The following is an 18,012-nucleotide window of genomic DNA, read 5'->3' as shown; positions in this document are numbered from 1 at the left end:
TATATATATATATATATATATATATATATATCAGGAAATGTAAGCTTAGTTTAGTGCAAATCGTTGTGGATGTTTACCATCTCAGTGTTTTGGACTCCGTGGTACTGATAATGTTCTCTTGATCAAATGTACTTTTCGTTGTGGACAGTAAATTAATTGTTTCTTACAAATTGAGTAACAGGATTTACACCAGGACGGTTAATAGAACAAATCAGAAAATTCCACAACAATAATTAAGAGTGTAGAAAAGGGAACATTGAGGGACATTTACAATCACAAACAAAATCATGTATGCAGATTAGAGGAATTGCAGAGCTGATGACGTCACATTGTTTCATTACCAATCAGGCTGAAAACTTCTCTGTCTGCAGAAATTACTAATGAATTCACTTCCGTTTAATTTGATGATAATTGGTAAGTGTTTTCTTGTAATTTATGGTTGCAAAGTAAAAAATTGATTGCGATTAATTCTCGTCATGTGGAGTCCCCCCCCCCCCCATTTTTTAGTCCCCTCCTGGTTTCACAGAGGGGACTACAGGCTTGCTCTCCATCTGTGCATCCGTCGGTCCTTCTGTCCCACGTGTGGTTTTTCAGACTTTTTTCCCGCACTCTTTAACATATTCAATTTAAACTTGGGACATGGCTTTATCATGATAAGCTGCACAACAAGTTCAAGTTTCAAGTCGTTTCGTCAATCTTTCACAGAGTTGTACCCTTTTAAGGACTGTGACGGTTTAGTTTTGAATACAAGCTGCATGGTGGATTCCCGAGTTTTAACAAACACGCTTTTTAAACTTAGAAAATATCATGTTTTTATGGGTCATTGTTCACAGCTGCCCTGACTCCACCCCACTGCTTTACACCCATTGGCTGGACAGCTGCCCTGACTCCACCCCACTGCTTTACACCCATTGGCTGGACAGCTGGTCTGACTCCACCCCAATAATATCATGTGCCACCATTGCATAAAGCAGCACAGGTCAGCAGGCCTTCAGGCCTCCAGGTGTTAATCCATGGCTCAGTGCAATTGAACTGATCCCAGCTATATAACCACGATGTATCATCTATGCACATAAGCCATACGCATGCTTTTGCTTCATGTATGTACATCGGGTTATTTTTTAAAATTATTTTTGGCACTAAACGCACCATTATACATCACCCAAGTAAAAGAATACTCATTTGTCCTGGTAGGGGACATGTATTGCAAAGCAATTCTCACTCTTGTTCACTTTAATTCACAATTTATTCTCCATGGATTATCAGCGGTAATTTCCCCAAGTTTTTGGAACATGTAGATCATCCTTCCCCAATCATAATCACCTCTTTTTGTAAATCCTGAGCTTGCCTCTCCTCTGTATGCCTATTGTGATGTTATGTGAACAAACCTGCAATTTGTGTTGCAGTCGTCGGAATAGCTCTGATGACTGGTCCATTTGCAGGTTCATTTACACTGTAGAATATCATCACACTCTTCACTTCCAAAACCTCTGAAAGTCATGAAAATAACAATATTGATTAAAGCTTTTGTTAATAATATTACCGTCTTCATCCTATTTACCAACACATCAAAAATATCTTCAAAGTTTTTTTTCATGAGATCTGATAAAGGTAATCATGGGAATTTTTTGTGACTGACATTGCCTGTGTCTCAATAAAAAGGACTGTGCATCCTGAAGCTCACCTGGACAAGGAGTGACAGTCACTCAAACCCCCTGCAGACCCCCCTAGACCATGATTTTTTTGTTTTTTTTTTAATGTCGTGAACAAACTTCGGTCCATCACGGGTGATGAAAGTTGTGGTCACGTTTCATCAAAATCGTGTGTGTAGTTTCAGAGAAAAGAGCAAATACCTATTTTGGGGGGGGTCTAACCCCCCCTCCCCCGCAGACCCCTAAAATTAGTGCAGATTTTAATGCGGTCAATAAACCTTCATTAGGCATCAGACATGAAGCTTGTGTCCGAGTTTCATCAAAATCGTGTGTTTGGTTCAATCGATAATGACTGAAGTATTTATGGACTCACTGACTCACTGACTCACTCACCTACGGACACTGCTCAATTGCATAAGCTCACCTGACTAAAGTCCAGGTGAGCTAATAATAATAATTTTTCGAAAAAAACATCTTTCCCTTGAGACTGTACAAGCAACAGTCTGACAATGTTTAATACCTGAGGGTATAACTTAAACTTTTGTGTGTAAATTGACTCCAAAACATTGAAATTTTCTTGAAGCCGAAAAACTGTGGCACAGAATGAATGTTTTTTGCATGAAATAATTGATGTAAATCTTCACGACGTTGCACTCCAAGGAAGTTTGATGCAGGAGGATCTGCCATTGGAGCCATCATTCCTGTGCTCTTTCAACAATGCATGAAATTAATATCACTTTATGGACCTAATTGGGCTGGAAGGTATGGAGGAGGACAGTAGGGCAAGTGCAAAGATATCACCAAGGTGGTGGTGTTGTTGTTTTTTGAATGACAAGTACTTTTTGGGGGAGGGCAGTGAAAAGAGTTGGAGGGTGAGGAATTAACAAATACTAACAGCACATTGAGCTTTTGATGAGACCTCTCACAGACTTCATCATCAACCATCCACATTGCACACCCAAGCTACCTGCCATCTGTTCTGCCATTGTCATGTTCCCTCTATCCCTAATAATTATGGGTGCCTAACTAATCATCTACTGTTTCTGCTGCCACTACCTTTCCTGGGAGACCATTCCATGCATTAACTACTCTCTGACTTAAAGACCCCAACCTTACTGCTGCCTTAACATCTCTTCTTCTTCACTCTTCATTACTCCCCAGTCTTCACAATTTCCATTCTGATAAAAACTCGTCTGCACCTATTTTGTCCATACCCTTCATTATTTTAAACATCTCTACAGATACTCTTATAATCACCTCCTTTCCAATGTATAAAGTCCTGTCTCCTTCATCCGCTCATCATAGCTTAGTCTCGCTCGGCCTGGAATCAATCTCATCGTTCTATGTTGAACCCCTTCGATGGCAGCGATGTCCTTCCTCACATGTGGTGACCAACACTGTATACAATATTGTACATGAGGCCTCACTAAATTATTGTACAGTGTTAACACCACCTATTTTGATTTAAAATTTACGCCTCGACAAATGCAATCTACAACCCGTTATCTCACCTCGAGCTGCCTGACACTGTGCTGCCTGCTTACCTCCCATATCTATTACCACCCCCAGATCCTTCTCCTGTGTGCCACGCTCCAAAATTACCCCTTGCATCCTGTAATCTCTATTTTCATTGTTCTTTCCCATCCCCAACACCTTACACTTGCTCAGGTTAAATTACATCTGCCAATCTATACAAGTTTCCATACTTTCCTGAATCTGATCACCACCCCCTCTGCTATCCACCTCACCTCCAAGCTTTGTGTCATCTGCAAATTTGGAAAGCCTCTCTTTACCCTATTGTCCAAATCGTTGATGTAAGTAATGAATAATAATGGTCCGAGTACTGATCCCTGAGGTACCCTGCTACTTACATCCTCCCAGCAAGACATCCTCCCACTTACAGCCACTCTTTGCTTACTACCCCTAATCCAGTTTGCAATCCAATTAGCTACCTGACCAGCCACTCCACAAGCCCTCACCTATGTGGTACCTTATCAAGTGCTTCCTGAAAATCCAGATATACTACATGGACCTAGTCAGAAACGCTTTCGTGGAACTCTATAAGATTTGTTCGACAGGAACTACCTTTGGTAAACCCAAGCTGACTACCTTTAATTAGTTTGTATTTATTTAAATGGTTCCTCATCCGGTCTTTAATTAATGTCTCCAACACCTTCCCCACAACTGAAGTCAAACTAACAGGTCAATAGTTTCCCAATTCTTCTCTGGATCCTTTCTTAAATCATGGTGTTACATTTGCTACTCTCCAATCCTCCGGTACCTGTCCTGACTCCATGGAACATTTGAAAATATCCATTAACATCTCGCTTACCTGCTCTTTTAACATCACGCTTACCCGCTATGTTAACACCCTACTTCTCCGCTATGTTAATATCCCACTTATCTGCTCTGTTCACATCATGCTTATCTGGAATGTTAATATCCCCCTTATCTGCTCTGTTAACATCCTGCTTATCCACTCTGTTAACACCCTGCTTATCCGTGATGTTAACATCACGTTTATCTACCCTGTTAACATCTCACTTATCCACTCTGTTAACATCACATTTATCTACCCTGTTAACATCACGCTTATCTACCCCGTTAACATCATGCTTGTTCACTCTGTTATTATCATGTTTATCTACCCTGTTAACATCACGCTTATCTACCCTGTTAACATCACGCTTATCTACCCTGTTAACATCATGCTTGTTTACTCTGTTAACATCACGTTTATCGACCCTGTTATTATCACGCTTATCTACCCTGTTAACATCACGCTTATCTACCCTGTTAACATCACGCTTATCTACCCTGTTAACATCACGCTTATCTACCCTGTTAACATCACGCTTATCTACCCTGTTAACATCACGCTTATCTACCCTGTTAACATCATGCTTGTTTGCTCTGTTAACATCACGTTTATGTACCCTGTTAACATTACGCTTATCTACCCTGTTAACATGCTTATTTGCACTGTTAACATCACATTTATCTACCCTGTTAACATCATGCTTATCTACCCTGTTAACATCATGCTTGTTTACTCTGTTATTATCACGTTTATCTACCCTGTTAACATCACATTTATCTACCCCGTTAACATCATGCTTGTTTACTCTGTTATTATCATGTTTATCTACCCTGTTAACATCACGTTTATGTACCCTGTTAACATTACGCTTATCTACCCTGTTAACATGCTTATTTGCACTGTTAACATCACATTTATCTACCCTGTTAACATCATGCTTATCTACCCTGTTAACATCATGCTTGTTTACTCTGTTATTATCACGTTTATCTACCCTGTTAACATCACATTTATCTACCCCGTTAACATCATGCTTGTTTACTCTGTTATTATCATGTTTATCTACCCTGTTAACATCACGCTCATCTACCCTGTTAACATTATGCTTATCTACCCTGTTAACATGCTTGTTTGCACTGTTAACATCACATTTATCTACCCTGTTAACATCATGCTTATCTACCCTGTTAACATCATGCTTGTTTACTCTGTTATTATCACGTTTATCTACCCTGTTAACATCACATTTATCTACCCCGTTAACATCATGCTTGTTTACTCTGTTATTATCATGTTTATCTACCCTGTTAACATCACGCTCATCTACCCTGTTAACATTATGCTTATCTACCCTGTTAACATGCTTGTTTGCACTGTTAACATCACATTTATCTACCCTGTTAACATCATGCTTATCTACCCTGTTAACATCATGCTTGTTTACTCTGTTATTATCACGTTTATCTACCCTGTTAACATCACATTTATCTACCCCGTTAACATCATGCTTGTTTACTCTGTTATTATCATGTTTATCTACCCTGTTAACATCACGTTTATGTACCCTGTTAACATTACGCTTATCTACCCTGTTAACATGCTTATTTGCACTGTTAACATCACATTTATCTACCCTGTTAACATCATGCTTATCTACCCTGTTAACATCATGCTTGTTTACTCTGTTATTATCACGTTTATCTACCCTGTTAACATCACATTTATCTACCCCGTTAACATCATGCTTGTTTACTCTGTTATTATCATGTTTATCTACCCTGTTAACATCACGCTCATCTACCCTGTTAACATTATGCTTATCTACCCTGTTAACATGCTTGTTTGCACTGTTAACATCACATTTATCTACCCTGTTAACATCATGCTTATCTACCCTGTTAACATCATGCTTGTTTACTCTGTTATTATCACGTTTATCTACCCTGTTAACATCACATTTATCTACCCCGTTAACATCATGCTTGTTTACTCTGTTATTATCATGTTTATCTACCCTGTTAACATCACGCTCATCTACCCTGTTAACATCACGCTTATCTACCCTGTTAACATCACGCTTATCTACCCTGTTAACATCATGCTTGTTTACTCTGTTAACATCATGTTTATCGACCCTGTTATTATCACGTTCATCTACCCTGTTAACATCACGCTTATCTACCCTGTTAACATCACGCTTATCTACCCTGTTAACATCACGTTTATCTACCCTGTTAACATCACGCTTATCTACGCTGTTAACATCACACTTATCTACCCTGTGAACATCACGCTTATCTACCCTGTTAACATCATGCTTGTTTGCTCTATTAACATCACGTTTATCTACCCTGTTAACATGCTTATTTGCACTGTTAACATCACATTTATCTACCCTGTTAACATCATGTTTATCTACCCTGTTAACATCATGCTTGTTTACTCTGTTATTATCACGTTTATCTACCCTGTTAACATCACATTTATCTACCCTGTTTACATCATGCTTGTTTGCTCTATTAACATCACGTTTATCTACCCTGTTAACATCATGCTTGTTTGCTCTATTAACATCACGTTTATCTACCCTGTTTACATCATGCTTGTTTGCTCTATTAACATCACGTTTATCTACCCTGTTTACATCATGCTTGTTTGCTCTATTAACATCACGTTTATCTACCCTGTTAACATCATGCTTGTTTGCTCTATTAACATCACATTTATCTACCCTGTTAACATCATGCTTATTTGCACTGTTAACATCACATTTATCTACCCTGTTACCATCATGCTTATTTGCTCTGCCACTTCCGTTAATACTGTCTAATGCATGTTATCTGGCCTTGATGTTTTATCTCCTCTTCTCCTCTGTGGAACCCCTCCAAAAGCCCTTCCTCACCCCCCCCTCCCCCCAGATAGATTCTCTCAGCTGTTGGCAATTCTTCTGACTCTTCCCATGTAAATGTTGAAGAAAAATATCTCTTTAATCAGCCCACCCTCACACAGTCATCACTAACCAATATTCCTGTGCATCCTGCTTCAATGCCCAGACTGGTCATAACCTGCTCTTTACTCGCTGTACACTTAAAAACAAATTCCTTGCTCTTTTCTTGATTAAGCCTCCCCCATATAGGATAGTGGAAGGCTTATTGCTGTTGCCAGGTGTTGTTTCTACAATCAGTGCCCCCAATTTTTAATGGTGCCAAAGAGTTTGTTAAACCCTTTCAGAGAACCAAAACACCATTTATAAAAGAAAAAAAAATTCTTCCTGTACTCTCAACACTCCCAATTTCCGAGCTGTATCTCAGAGCCGACAGGAACTTTCGGAATGAAGTGTTGCATAAATAATGCAAATAGAAAGTACGTGGGGTTGACATGGTTTTTTTTTTTTTTTTTGACATTGACCGAATTCTTAAGGTCATGTCCAAATTATGGACATGTTAACATTTTTCACCCTAACTCGACGAAGATTTGTCTGATCGGAATGAAATTTTCCTCTCTAGATATCCTAGAGCATGACGCAATTACTCTTCATTTACATCATACCCCTCCTGGTTAAAGGTCAATGTCTTACACCACGTAGAGTATTAAACCACCAATTGGGTTTTTCTACCAATGTCCGAGGACGTTCGGAATTGCAGTTTGCCTCAATAATGGTAATAAAAAGTATGCAGGGTTGACCTCATGTTTTTTGATGCTGACCTAATTTTAAGGTCTTGACACAAATATAGACATTTAAACATTATTCACCATAACTCAACCAATGTTTGGCTGATCAGAATGAAATTGCCCTCCAGGTAGCTTAAAGCAAGCTTTATTTACAGTAATTTACATCATATCCCTCTGGGTTAAACGTCAAGGTCAAATGGCAGTCTGAAAAAATAATGCGTTTTTTTTTTTTTTGTCATGCCAATGTAGAATCTTAAAAACCGCTTGGTCTTCCAAGATATCTTTGCATCATAACAGCGCACCTGCACCAAAGTTGTGCACCTGATATTTATTTCGCATCCTTGGCCTACATTTTTTTGGGGGATTGTAATCTAATTACCAAAAAACACCTTTTTATGATAACTTGAATAATTTTCCTCCACTTTCCATGATGAGTTTTAGGATAGATAGTAGATGGGGACACATTTTCTTTATTTACACTCTATCCCTAAATTTTGAAGGTCAAGGTCATATGGTGGTTCGAAAAAAATATGGCCATCATTGGATCACGGGCCAAAAGTAAGTCCTGGTCGGGGGAGGTTTACCTTTGGTGATCGCTTTGTGATCGCAGACATCTAATTATTGTTAACCTTCTAAAAATAGCCTTCCATGTTGATGCCATCTTGGACCACACCATATGACGTGATGTAAGTTGCGAAATCATGAGAATTGACTGTATTTAAGCCATTTTTACTTTGTGTCAATGCGAAAAAATTAGTTAAGGACCCGATGAACAGTTTGCATCACTTTTTGGTGCCATAGATTTTCTGAAGCCACCCGGACCATTAAATGTGTCTCACAGGCAACAGCAACATGTCAAAAAATTAGTGCCACTACAGACAGATTGTAAGTAAGTAACAATTTCAATGTGTCTTTAACAAATTGTGCTGAAGCCTTCTCAGATTATGCATTACGGTCAATACATAAAGAACATAAAATTGGAAATGGAGTTTCCCTACGGTGAGTTGAGTAAGCATATCATTTACCAATGAAAATTGTTGCTTGTAGCTGGAATGTGACGGTGCCATCTGGTTCTTCGATCCCTGTGAGTTTCCAGCACTCGGAAGTCTTAATCGTTAGGGCCAGTAACATTGCTGTCCAAAGTGCCCCTGCCCTACAAAAAAAAAAATCAGAAGAAAGAAGTCACCATCAACATGCAGCCTCTCCATGTTTCATTTTTGAGTCTTAATTGGTGAGTTGTCAAAAACTTGATGGATGAGTTGGGTAGGTGGCGAGAACACAAGGCGATTCGATTTGGGTTAACGTCCGGATCCAGATCCGGCCTATCACTGGGATACAAAAGGGAAAGTCTTCAGCCTGGCAGAGGTATGCACTCTACCGAGTGTTATTCTAGTTTCCAATTTTATTCACTACCACCTCTGGTATGTATGTACTTATTGCTATGACTATCCATTTTGTACATATTTATATGAAATCGCAGGATGTTTGTTATATAACCATAACATAACTGTTGAAAATGTAATGGTTTGCTGGAATACTGTCTGACAGGATGATGAAGGGGTGATGCAGTTACCTTTGAGCTAGCGAGCCTGGGTTTGATTCTCGACCCGACCATAAACTGTTACATTAGCGCTTTCCAGACGGGGCTTTGAATCACAAACTTTGCCGTCCCTCGGATGGACGTTCATCCAGGTGTCCCATCTACGCACACTATTTGGTGAACGTTAAAGAACACTCATAGAGTCTTAAGTGAAGAGTATGCGGGATATCACGAGCATCCTGGGCAAATTACAAATTTCTACCAAAATCACCTGCAGTCGAACGACATGCCGGTCGAGCCTCTTCATGAAAGACTTGGACCAATCTTCCCCTGTCGACTCCGCAAATGAAGTGGGGTTAATTGGGCCCATTAAAGAAGTGTTTATGGCAGTTTTCAAAAGCACTAGACCTAAGGCACTGTAATACTCCCACCATTATATAAAAAATGACGTTTCGATGTTTCATTGCTGTAATTTAGCTGGGTTTATGGATCATTTTAAGGGTACTCTGGCAGCATGGTGTTAAATCACGGGGACAAACTCGTTCCAATGAGTACTTCGGACAGGGCGAGAATCGTGTCTTGGACAAGTGGGTATTGAGGAGAAGGTGCTCAAGTTACTATTAATTCGATAATTGAAGACTTTCGACTTTTTCTAATCCACAGACAGATGTATTTTGTTGTAGAGACATATTTCGAACCCCCATTCACCTACTCCAAAATTGAAGTGTTATGTTCTACTAAATCAAATTATAAACCAATTACTGCACCGTAGTCCCAAGAAAGGAGCCAGACATAACCACACACACACACACGAATATATTATGTACTGGTAAGTACTTACAAAAGTTATTTTATTTGAAGTTCTAACCTGAACTTATAAACAATTGACTGATTTCCCAACTGCCCGGATCATCAGCTGGACACCGTTTTTCATCGAGGTTTCGATCCTTTCAGCCCAGAACCTCTCCAAACAGCGGATCCACAACTCCGGTCGCCGGTCCACATCAGTGGATTACTCAACATCAACGGACCCACATCCTCAAAGTTGTGCCCAGACAGTCAGTCTTCACAGCAATGCTATATCCTTATTCAAACTTATTTAATTATTCCTTTATTTAAAGTATTACTGCATTTGAATAACACTAATATATATAATATATTAAGTGACAAACACCACCTTGTAGACATATCCATTACACAGCACCTCCATCTAACCATAGACTCAAACTGTTATTCAAATATTCAAACTGCCATGAACAACCGATTTTAACATGCTGCACTGCGTATCTTAGCAACCACCAATAAATTATATTAATGCTTATTTATGATGTATTTTTTAAATAATATTTATTTATTTACTTATTTTGTTTATTTTTCATCTAAATACCTCCATATTTTAATACATCTGTAAACTGGAAGGGCACTCGAGAGAGCACATACATCCACCATGCAATGCCTGATCCACGAGAACATATCGGGCCCAATGCATTTTTGAAATATCATGCTACATTGTACTATATCGTTTTTTTGGCCCCATCTCTCAATGGTGAAGAATCACTTTAAAAATTAAATAATTCTGATCCAGATCCGGATTCAGATCTTCACCAAAATCGAAACAATTCGTCCTTGCGGCACACCCAACCTGTCCACGAAGTTTCGTCCGAATCCATCCACTACTTTTTGAGATATCGTGCTATACAGTATATCAGTTTCACCCGTCTCTCAATGGTGAAGAATCACTTTAAAAATTCTAGTCGGCAGATGTGGATACGGACCTTTACCAAAATCGAAGCAATTCTTCCATGTCTCACACCCAACCTGCACAACAAGTTTCATCCAAATCCGTCCACAACCTTTTGAGATATCGTGCTATATATCGGTTTCACCCGATCTTTCAATGGTGAAGAATCACTTAAAAAATTCTAGTAGTCAGATCTGGATCTGGATCTTCACCAAAATGTAATCAATTCATCCTTATCACACACCCAGCCTGTCCACAAAATTTCATCCCGAACCATCCACAATTTTTGAGATATCCTGCACACAGAGACAAAGAGACAGACAGAAAGGGGTGAAAACAACCTCCTTCACCTTTGGTGGCAGAGGTAAATATATTGTTACGGCTGTGGAAATTCGCAGAACTCCATAAAGGTTCCTTATTCAGTTATTCCGGTAAGTCTGTGTTCAGTTAGATTTCCCCACCGTTGTTAATTGGGAATTATTCGTATCACAGGGCTGTGATCCTTTGAGGTAGGTTTTTCTTTTTCTATCGTTATTTTGAACCAACCACATCTCCACCACCATTACAACAACCAACATCGCTCCGCTTAACCACAACGCCAACCACGCCAACTCCACAACCACAATCGCCTCTACCGCCAACCACCTAACCACCTTCACCGCTATCAATTCCCTTCTTCTCCACGGACACATTGCAACCATCTCTCCGCATTCAATCAATAAGCGCGAGCAAAAGGAAGGAACTTGAGGGCGCGCGGATTTTTCCCGCCTGTTTTCTCCGCACTTGGTGTGGGGGGAGGGCGAGGCAGATCGTTCGCCATTGGTCGGTTCGTGGAATGAGGCGCTGGGGACGGAGGAACGCCCCTTTTCGGGAAGCTTCTCGCAGGAACTGGAAGGGGGCGGAGCAGAAAACAGGGAGGAGCAAGGGGTTGGACCCCAGGGGAAAGGGCGAGGCAGATCGTTCGCCATTGGTCGGTTGGTGGAATGAGGCACTGGGAACGGAGGAACGCCCCTTTTTGGGAAGCTTCTCGCAGGAACTGGAAGGGGGCGGAGCAGAAAACGGGGAGGAGCAAGGGGCTGGACCCCAGGTGATATAAGGGCGTGCAGGACGCCAGGTCTGGCAGTTCACGTCTTTGGTCGTCAAGCCCTTTTCTCGTCGGAGCTCGCGTGGTTTTTCTTCTTCGTGGTGGCTCGTCTTCTTCGTGGCTGCTGGCAGTTCGTGTCTTTGGTCGTCGAGCCCTTTTGTCGTCAGAGCTCTCGTGGTTTTCTTCGTGGTGGCTGCTCCTCGAGCTCGCAGCTCGTGTGTTTTTGTCGTCGAGCCTTTTCTGGTCAGGTGATTGCTGCTGCTTCATGGTGGTTCGAGCTCCGGATGCCTTCCCTCTGGGTGCCAAGTCGTGAGGGTTGTGTGTAGTGGTCCAGGGTCGTGGTGCGTACGAGAGGAGAGTGCCGGAGAGAGCTCGCCGACCGTCGCACCACGAGGGTGCAGGTAACCAGCGTCGGTCTCGTGGGGCCCATTCGGTCAGCCAAGTCCCACGCCATGAAGGCCCACGGTTCCAGTCTGACCCCCCTGTCTGTGGGGGTGGTCTTTTCTTTTCTTTTGAGTGCAAGTTGTGGCGCCGTGTCCATAAGTAAACCTGTTAAGTGCCTGTGAAATAATAATAATATTCGGTTGTAGTGCTTTCCCTTGCTTGTGTCTGTGTACCCATCCCATGATTGCTGTTGTTTCTTTGAATACGTGTATGACTGTATTTCACTGCCTTGCCTGCATACGTGTTGTGTGTAAATAAATGTGCTTGGTTCAAATGTACCCCATTCGTTGCGTCCTATCCCTATTGGAAATGTCATCTTGCATCGCGGAATAAATAGTTGGGTTTTAAATACCCGTTCAATAGAATCGGATCCGGCGAGGTCGGCGATAATACCCGCTCGGTTATCACTGCAGAACGGAACGGACCGCTTAAGTGGTTCATGTCCCAAGCCGACCTGCGTCGAGGTACGGTGTCCTGGTTAGCTATCCGCGCGGGTACTGAGGTATATCGAGATTCGCTGATTGACCCTATCCTGCGCGCGTAGAAAATTGGCTCGGCCATGGTGGGGTTGAAAACCCGCCCGTGACAGGGTTCCGGTGTTGCTCCGGAAGGTCACGACTGAATTCTCCGTCCGGTGGGCGAGCTGCTACTATTAGTGGAAAGCGGCAGTTCTCACGCCGGCGGGCGCAAATTCGTAACAATATATACGTATATGTATATATATATATATATATATATATATATATATATATATATATATATATATATATATATATATATATATATATATATATATATATATATATATATATATATATGTTTAAGCAATAATATCAATTACAGAATTTACCTCACTAAAATAATTAATTCATTATTACGATGTCAAATGCAATGCAATCGGCAATCTTTTGGACAATGGAGTCCAAAGACATTTTCACAAGACCTGATCAAATAATATGCCTGGTGTTAGCTTAATGGTGAGTGTGGTGGGCTTAGGATCCAAGGATCCTGAGTTCAAATCCTGTTTGGCTGTTGAATTAATACTCGGGGGGCTTGACTCTCCCTGTCATCTTTCTGAGGTCGTCAAAATGAGTACGAGCTTGCTGGTATACTGTTTTAATGGTGTCCAGGATTGTGCCCAATCACCCAGGGGATATATCTTTTTCTCTCTCTCTCTCTCTCTCTCTCTCTCTCTCTCTCTCTCTCTCTCTCTCTCTCTCTCTCTCTCTCTCTCTCTCTCTCTCTCTCTCTCTCTCTCTCTCTCTCTCTGTGTCTGTGTCTGTGTCTGTGTCTGTGTCTGTGTCTGTGTCTGTGTCTGTGTCTGTGTCTGTGTCTCTGTCTCTGTCTCTGTCTCTCTGTGTCTCTGTGTCTCTGTCTCTCTGTGTCTCTGTCTCTCTGTGTCTCTGTCTCTGTCTCTGTCTCTCTGTCTGTCTCTCTGTCTCTCTCTGTCTCTCTCTGTCTCTCTCTCTGTCTCTCTCTCTCTCTCTGTCTCTCTCTCTGTCTCTCTCTCTGTCTCTCTCTCTCTCACTCTCTCATATGCTGCAAATGCAGTCTCCCCCTTACCAGTACACTGGTGCTCATTTTGCCGACCTCGGAAGGATGACAGGCTGAGTCAACCTCCTGGTGTATTTTAATTCAGTGGCCAACGGGGCTTGAACTCAGGACCCTCGGATCCCAAGCCACCACCCTAACCACTAAGCCAACACCAGGCTAAGGGGACTGCTTAGGCAGCACCAATGATCTACACAGAGTGTGGGCCCAATGAATGGATGATCAATCAGCCAAATATCCTCTGTTAAATATGATGGAAACAATCTTCTCAGCACATTCCACAAAATCATCCTTTACTGAACAAATTCATGGAAATCGAAGTAGCTGAGATAAAAAGACATTGTAACCCATTTTAATTGGTACAATGCTACCTGAAAAGGTGTACAAGATAACAGGGAAACTGAAATCATCAACTTTATGATATACACATGTACTAAAACCATTCTGTCCAACTTGAACCAACATATCCAGATATGGAGCAACTGTACAATCATGACCACTCCTGTTAAGCATGAATCACATTTGTTCTATGGTTAGGATACGGTGGCCGTACCCCCCACCCCCTGAATTGACAGAAACGTGCGGCGGCCGCAGAGTTTCTGCAGTGGCCTCAAGGTGGCCCTACGCCGTATGGCTAAATTTTACAGGCCGTAGGGGGTCTCCGTGGAATTAAGGCGCGGAGTTATAACTTTTTTCATTTCTAGGTTGGCCGTAGCAATTCGACAAGCCGTAGCCATGATGTAGATGTGTTCCACGTCGACCGTACATAAGGCGTACGGTGGGCTTGCATTATTCGTGCATTTTCCGTAGGCTCTTATCGATGAAAAATGAATTTTGCCAACCCCCAAAGTATTATGGCTGCCGCACTATTTCCATGTTCGCCTTAGGGCCCCCCTGCGGTCGCCTTGCGGGCACCTTGAGGCTACCTTGCGTCTGCCTTGAAAATTCTATGGCCGCCGCAGGGACGCCCTAAGGTCACCTTGTGACATCAAATCAAAGACCGTACGGCACCCCCACATTTTCGGTCTCCACAATTTCTAAATACCCCGTGCACCTTCCCAAAAAATAAAAACATATGTGACTGCTACATTGTGTGACCGTGGAAATACTGCGGCCGCCCTATAATTGCTAGTGGCCGTAGATTTTTTTTTTAGACCCTTCGGCCGCCGAGCCAAATGTGACTGAAGCAGCAATCAGGCTATCTGGATAAATGTTGTAAAGCTTCCGATCAAAAAATTATTGTTAATCACACAAATGTCATCTATATAATGACATGTATGAGATAACATTTTAGCTAATCCTCATTTTTTTTTCTCCTTCATCAGTTTCTGCAAAATTAAAATTCACAGAAAATAAGAAAAATGTCTGCTAGTCAGGGGCTACAATTCCCATGCATGGGAATACCCTTAACCTGTTGAAACATTATCCCACAAAAACACACAAAAGTGTTTAATATAATAAAATTAACAGCATCCTTAAACTTCTGCTTATCAAAACAATGAAAACTTGAGTACTTATTTTGAGAAAAGAATGCTTCATCAAACCTGACACATAAAAACTTATTAAAAGAGTTAAAAACCTTGTCAATCACTTTGAAGAGTGAATCCCTCACTCGTCCTAAATCCAAATTTGTATATAAAGTTGAAAAATCAAAAACTTCAACTGGGTTGATATTGAGGAATCTCATTCTATCTTAGAACTCTAAGGAAGAATTAATGCGCCAGAAAGTGTTAATGCCAGAATTCTTCTCAATTGTGAAACAATATTTCCTGAACTAGTCCCGAACAACTTGCAAGCCTGAGTTAGTGATAACCGATAACTGTTTGGTGGAACACTGCTTGGCAACCGATACTTTCTTATGAAGCTTAGGGATCCAGAGAAGTTGAGGAATTCAAAGATTTACCTCTTTACATTAAATACCGAAATTATTAACTTGAACTTCCTGATGCTCAGAGATAATATATTGGAGTGACTTATAGCAAGGAACATGTGTGCTATTTCCTATACGAGTGAAAGTAACCGGATCAATGCCAAACTCTCTTCATAAAACCTCTACATAAAACTTTTTGCAAACCACAATAACATTGTTGGAGATCCTGAATGGAGAATGAAAAAAAAACAACTATCATGGAGATCCTGAATGTCTTTATGAACACTTGGCTTGTTCAACACTGGTTTAGACCGACCCAGTGAATGCAAGCCCCAACTACTAAAAAAACTTAATTCTATTATCCAGGGCTTCTACAACTCTGTTAAACCATGCATTAAAGCTGTTTACAGATAACTTGAACTTGGTGCACATTTTGTTAACAAAATTAGAGACAGAATCCACAATTGAAGACCTAATGCAGCTCCAAGGTTGAGTTAATGGTTCCCTATATTTAGCTCCTATTTTCATCAGATCCCTAATTTCGCTACTACTAATTTTATTCAAATCCCTAGAAACTACATGTACACAAGGACCATATAAAAAAAAGGAGAAGCCAAACATGCACAGTCAGTTTCCAAAATGTCCTTTACTATATCTATACTAAGAGTTTTAAGAAATTTACTATCATTGGATAAGGATTGTCCCATGGTCTCAGTGAAAATGAAATAAACCTTCAATTGGGTTCAAGTGCGATTCAAGCCAGATTGCCCCTGGGGTCTTGAGGGGGCTCATATATTAAATATCATCACAATTGCCAAATTAATTATTATTGTTATTTTTGTCACAACATAAACCATGAGAGTAAACACTTACATTTTTGTTGGCATAGCTTTTGAAGGACCGATCCGCATTGTGGTGTCCTCCCGCAGCGATCACTTGTGGCTCCAAAGGAGGGAGCCAAAGCATTATATAAGCCAACATATGAGGAAACAAGATCCTAGCCTTGCGTGTTATCTTTGGGAACGCCACCGTCATCCATGTAAAAAAATATCCGACAATTTACAAAGAAACTTAAACACTGACTGAATATTTAGTTACTGAATTCAAGTTCGCAGCTGCCACTGTAGTCAGTGGATAACATTTCAGTCCTTTTCATCATGACAATGTTTGTAACTTTACAAATATTGTATATTGACTATATAGACATACCTGAGTATACTTTAGGATAGGTGAAATGCGATGGAAGTTATATCTTTGAGATTCTATTCTTACTGTGTCGGCCTATGATGTGGTGATGAACTTGGAAATCAGTACTTCAAGCAACTCCACGATGAACCTTTCTTGAATGTTGAGAGCTGAACTTCTTGGATCATCGGGCAATAATATATTTCAAGCAAAAGTACCTGTCCCCATTGATGGAAAAGTTTAAGTTAATTTTATCAATTTAAATTATTTCAGGGACTTTATAAAGGTTAATAGTGTTGCACTCTTGGTTTCACTCAGAGCCAAAGTTGTGAGCTACTTATCGCGCCCACTGTGAAATGGTGGTGAAACATCGGGCGGTGGAGGTTCATTTTGTCTCTATATATATATATATATATATATATATATATATATATATATATATATATATATATATATATATATATCTTCTTCTTCTTTCGGCTGCTCCCGTTAGGGGTCGCCACAGCGGATCATCCATTATGATCCGCATAGTGATTTGGCACATGTTTTACGCCGGATGCCCTTCCTGACGCAACCCTGGTCGCGTCTTACGACACAGGGATATGGTACACCTCTTTTAACCGGGGTATACACCGGCCCAGTATACTGGTACTCATTTCGCCGACCTCGGAAGGATGACAGGCTGAGTCAACCCCCTGGTGTATTAATTCAGTGGCTCAACGGGGCTTGAACTCAGGACCTCTTGGATCCCAAGCCGCTGCCCTAACCACTGCGCCAACACCAGGCTATATATATATATATATATATATATATATATATATATATATATATATATATATATATATATATATATATATATATATATATATATATATATATATATATATATATATATATATATATATATATATATATATATATATATATATATATATATATTTATTTTAAATTGC

The 18,012-nt window shown here is 40.6% G+C and overlaps 1 protein-coding gene and 1 long non-coding RNA gene across 3 annotated transcripts in view; one reads left to right on the top strand and one right to left on the bottom strand.

Annotated features, from left to right (window-relative positions):
- The window catches only part of LOC147010959 (polycystin family receptor for egg jelly-like), a 217,149-nt gene extending 200,350 nt beyond the window's left edge, over positions 1 to 16,799 (bottom strand). For both annotated transcript variants that reach the window (XM_085860350.1, XM_085860351.1), the window contains exons 1-3: positions 16,748 to 16,799; positions 8,670 to 8,797; positions 1,389 to 1,490 (exon numbers count right to left, since the gene is read on the bottom strand). In XM_085860350.1, coding sequence (XP_085716476.1) covers positions 1,389 to 1,490; positions 8,670 to 8,797; positions 16,748 to 16,785 — 268 coding nt within the window. In that variant the 5' untranslated portion in view covers positions 16,786 to 16,799. The remainder of the gene's footprint in view (positions 1 to 1,388; positions 1,491 to 8,669; positions 8,798 to 16,747) is intronic.
- LOC147010958 (uncharacterized) overlaps positions 1 to 18,012 on the top strand; it is a 40,983-nt gene that overhangs the window by 13,430 nt on the left and 9,541 nt on the right. The window lies entirely within an intron of this gene.

Source organism: Eptatretus burgeri, chromosome 16 (assembly GCF_056783735.1).
Source record: "Eptatretus burgeri isolate ZD-2024b chromosome 16, Ebu_testis_v1, whole genome shotgun sequence".
In the NCBI taxonomy this organism is placed as follows: Eukaryota; Metazoa; Chordata; class Myxini; order Myxiniformes; family Myxinidae; genus Eptatretus; species Eptatretus burgeri.
The sequence above is the reverse complement of the archived record's forward strand: the minus strand, read 5'-3'. Positions and strand labels throughout refer to the sequence as shown.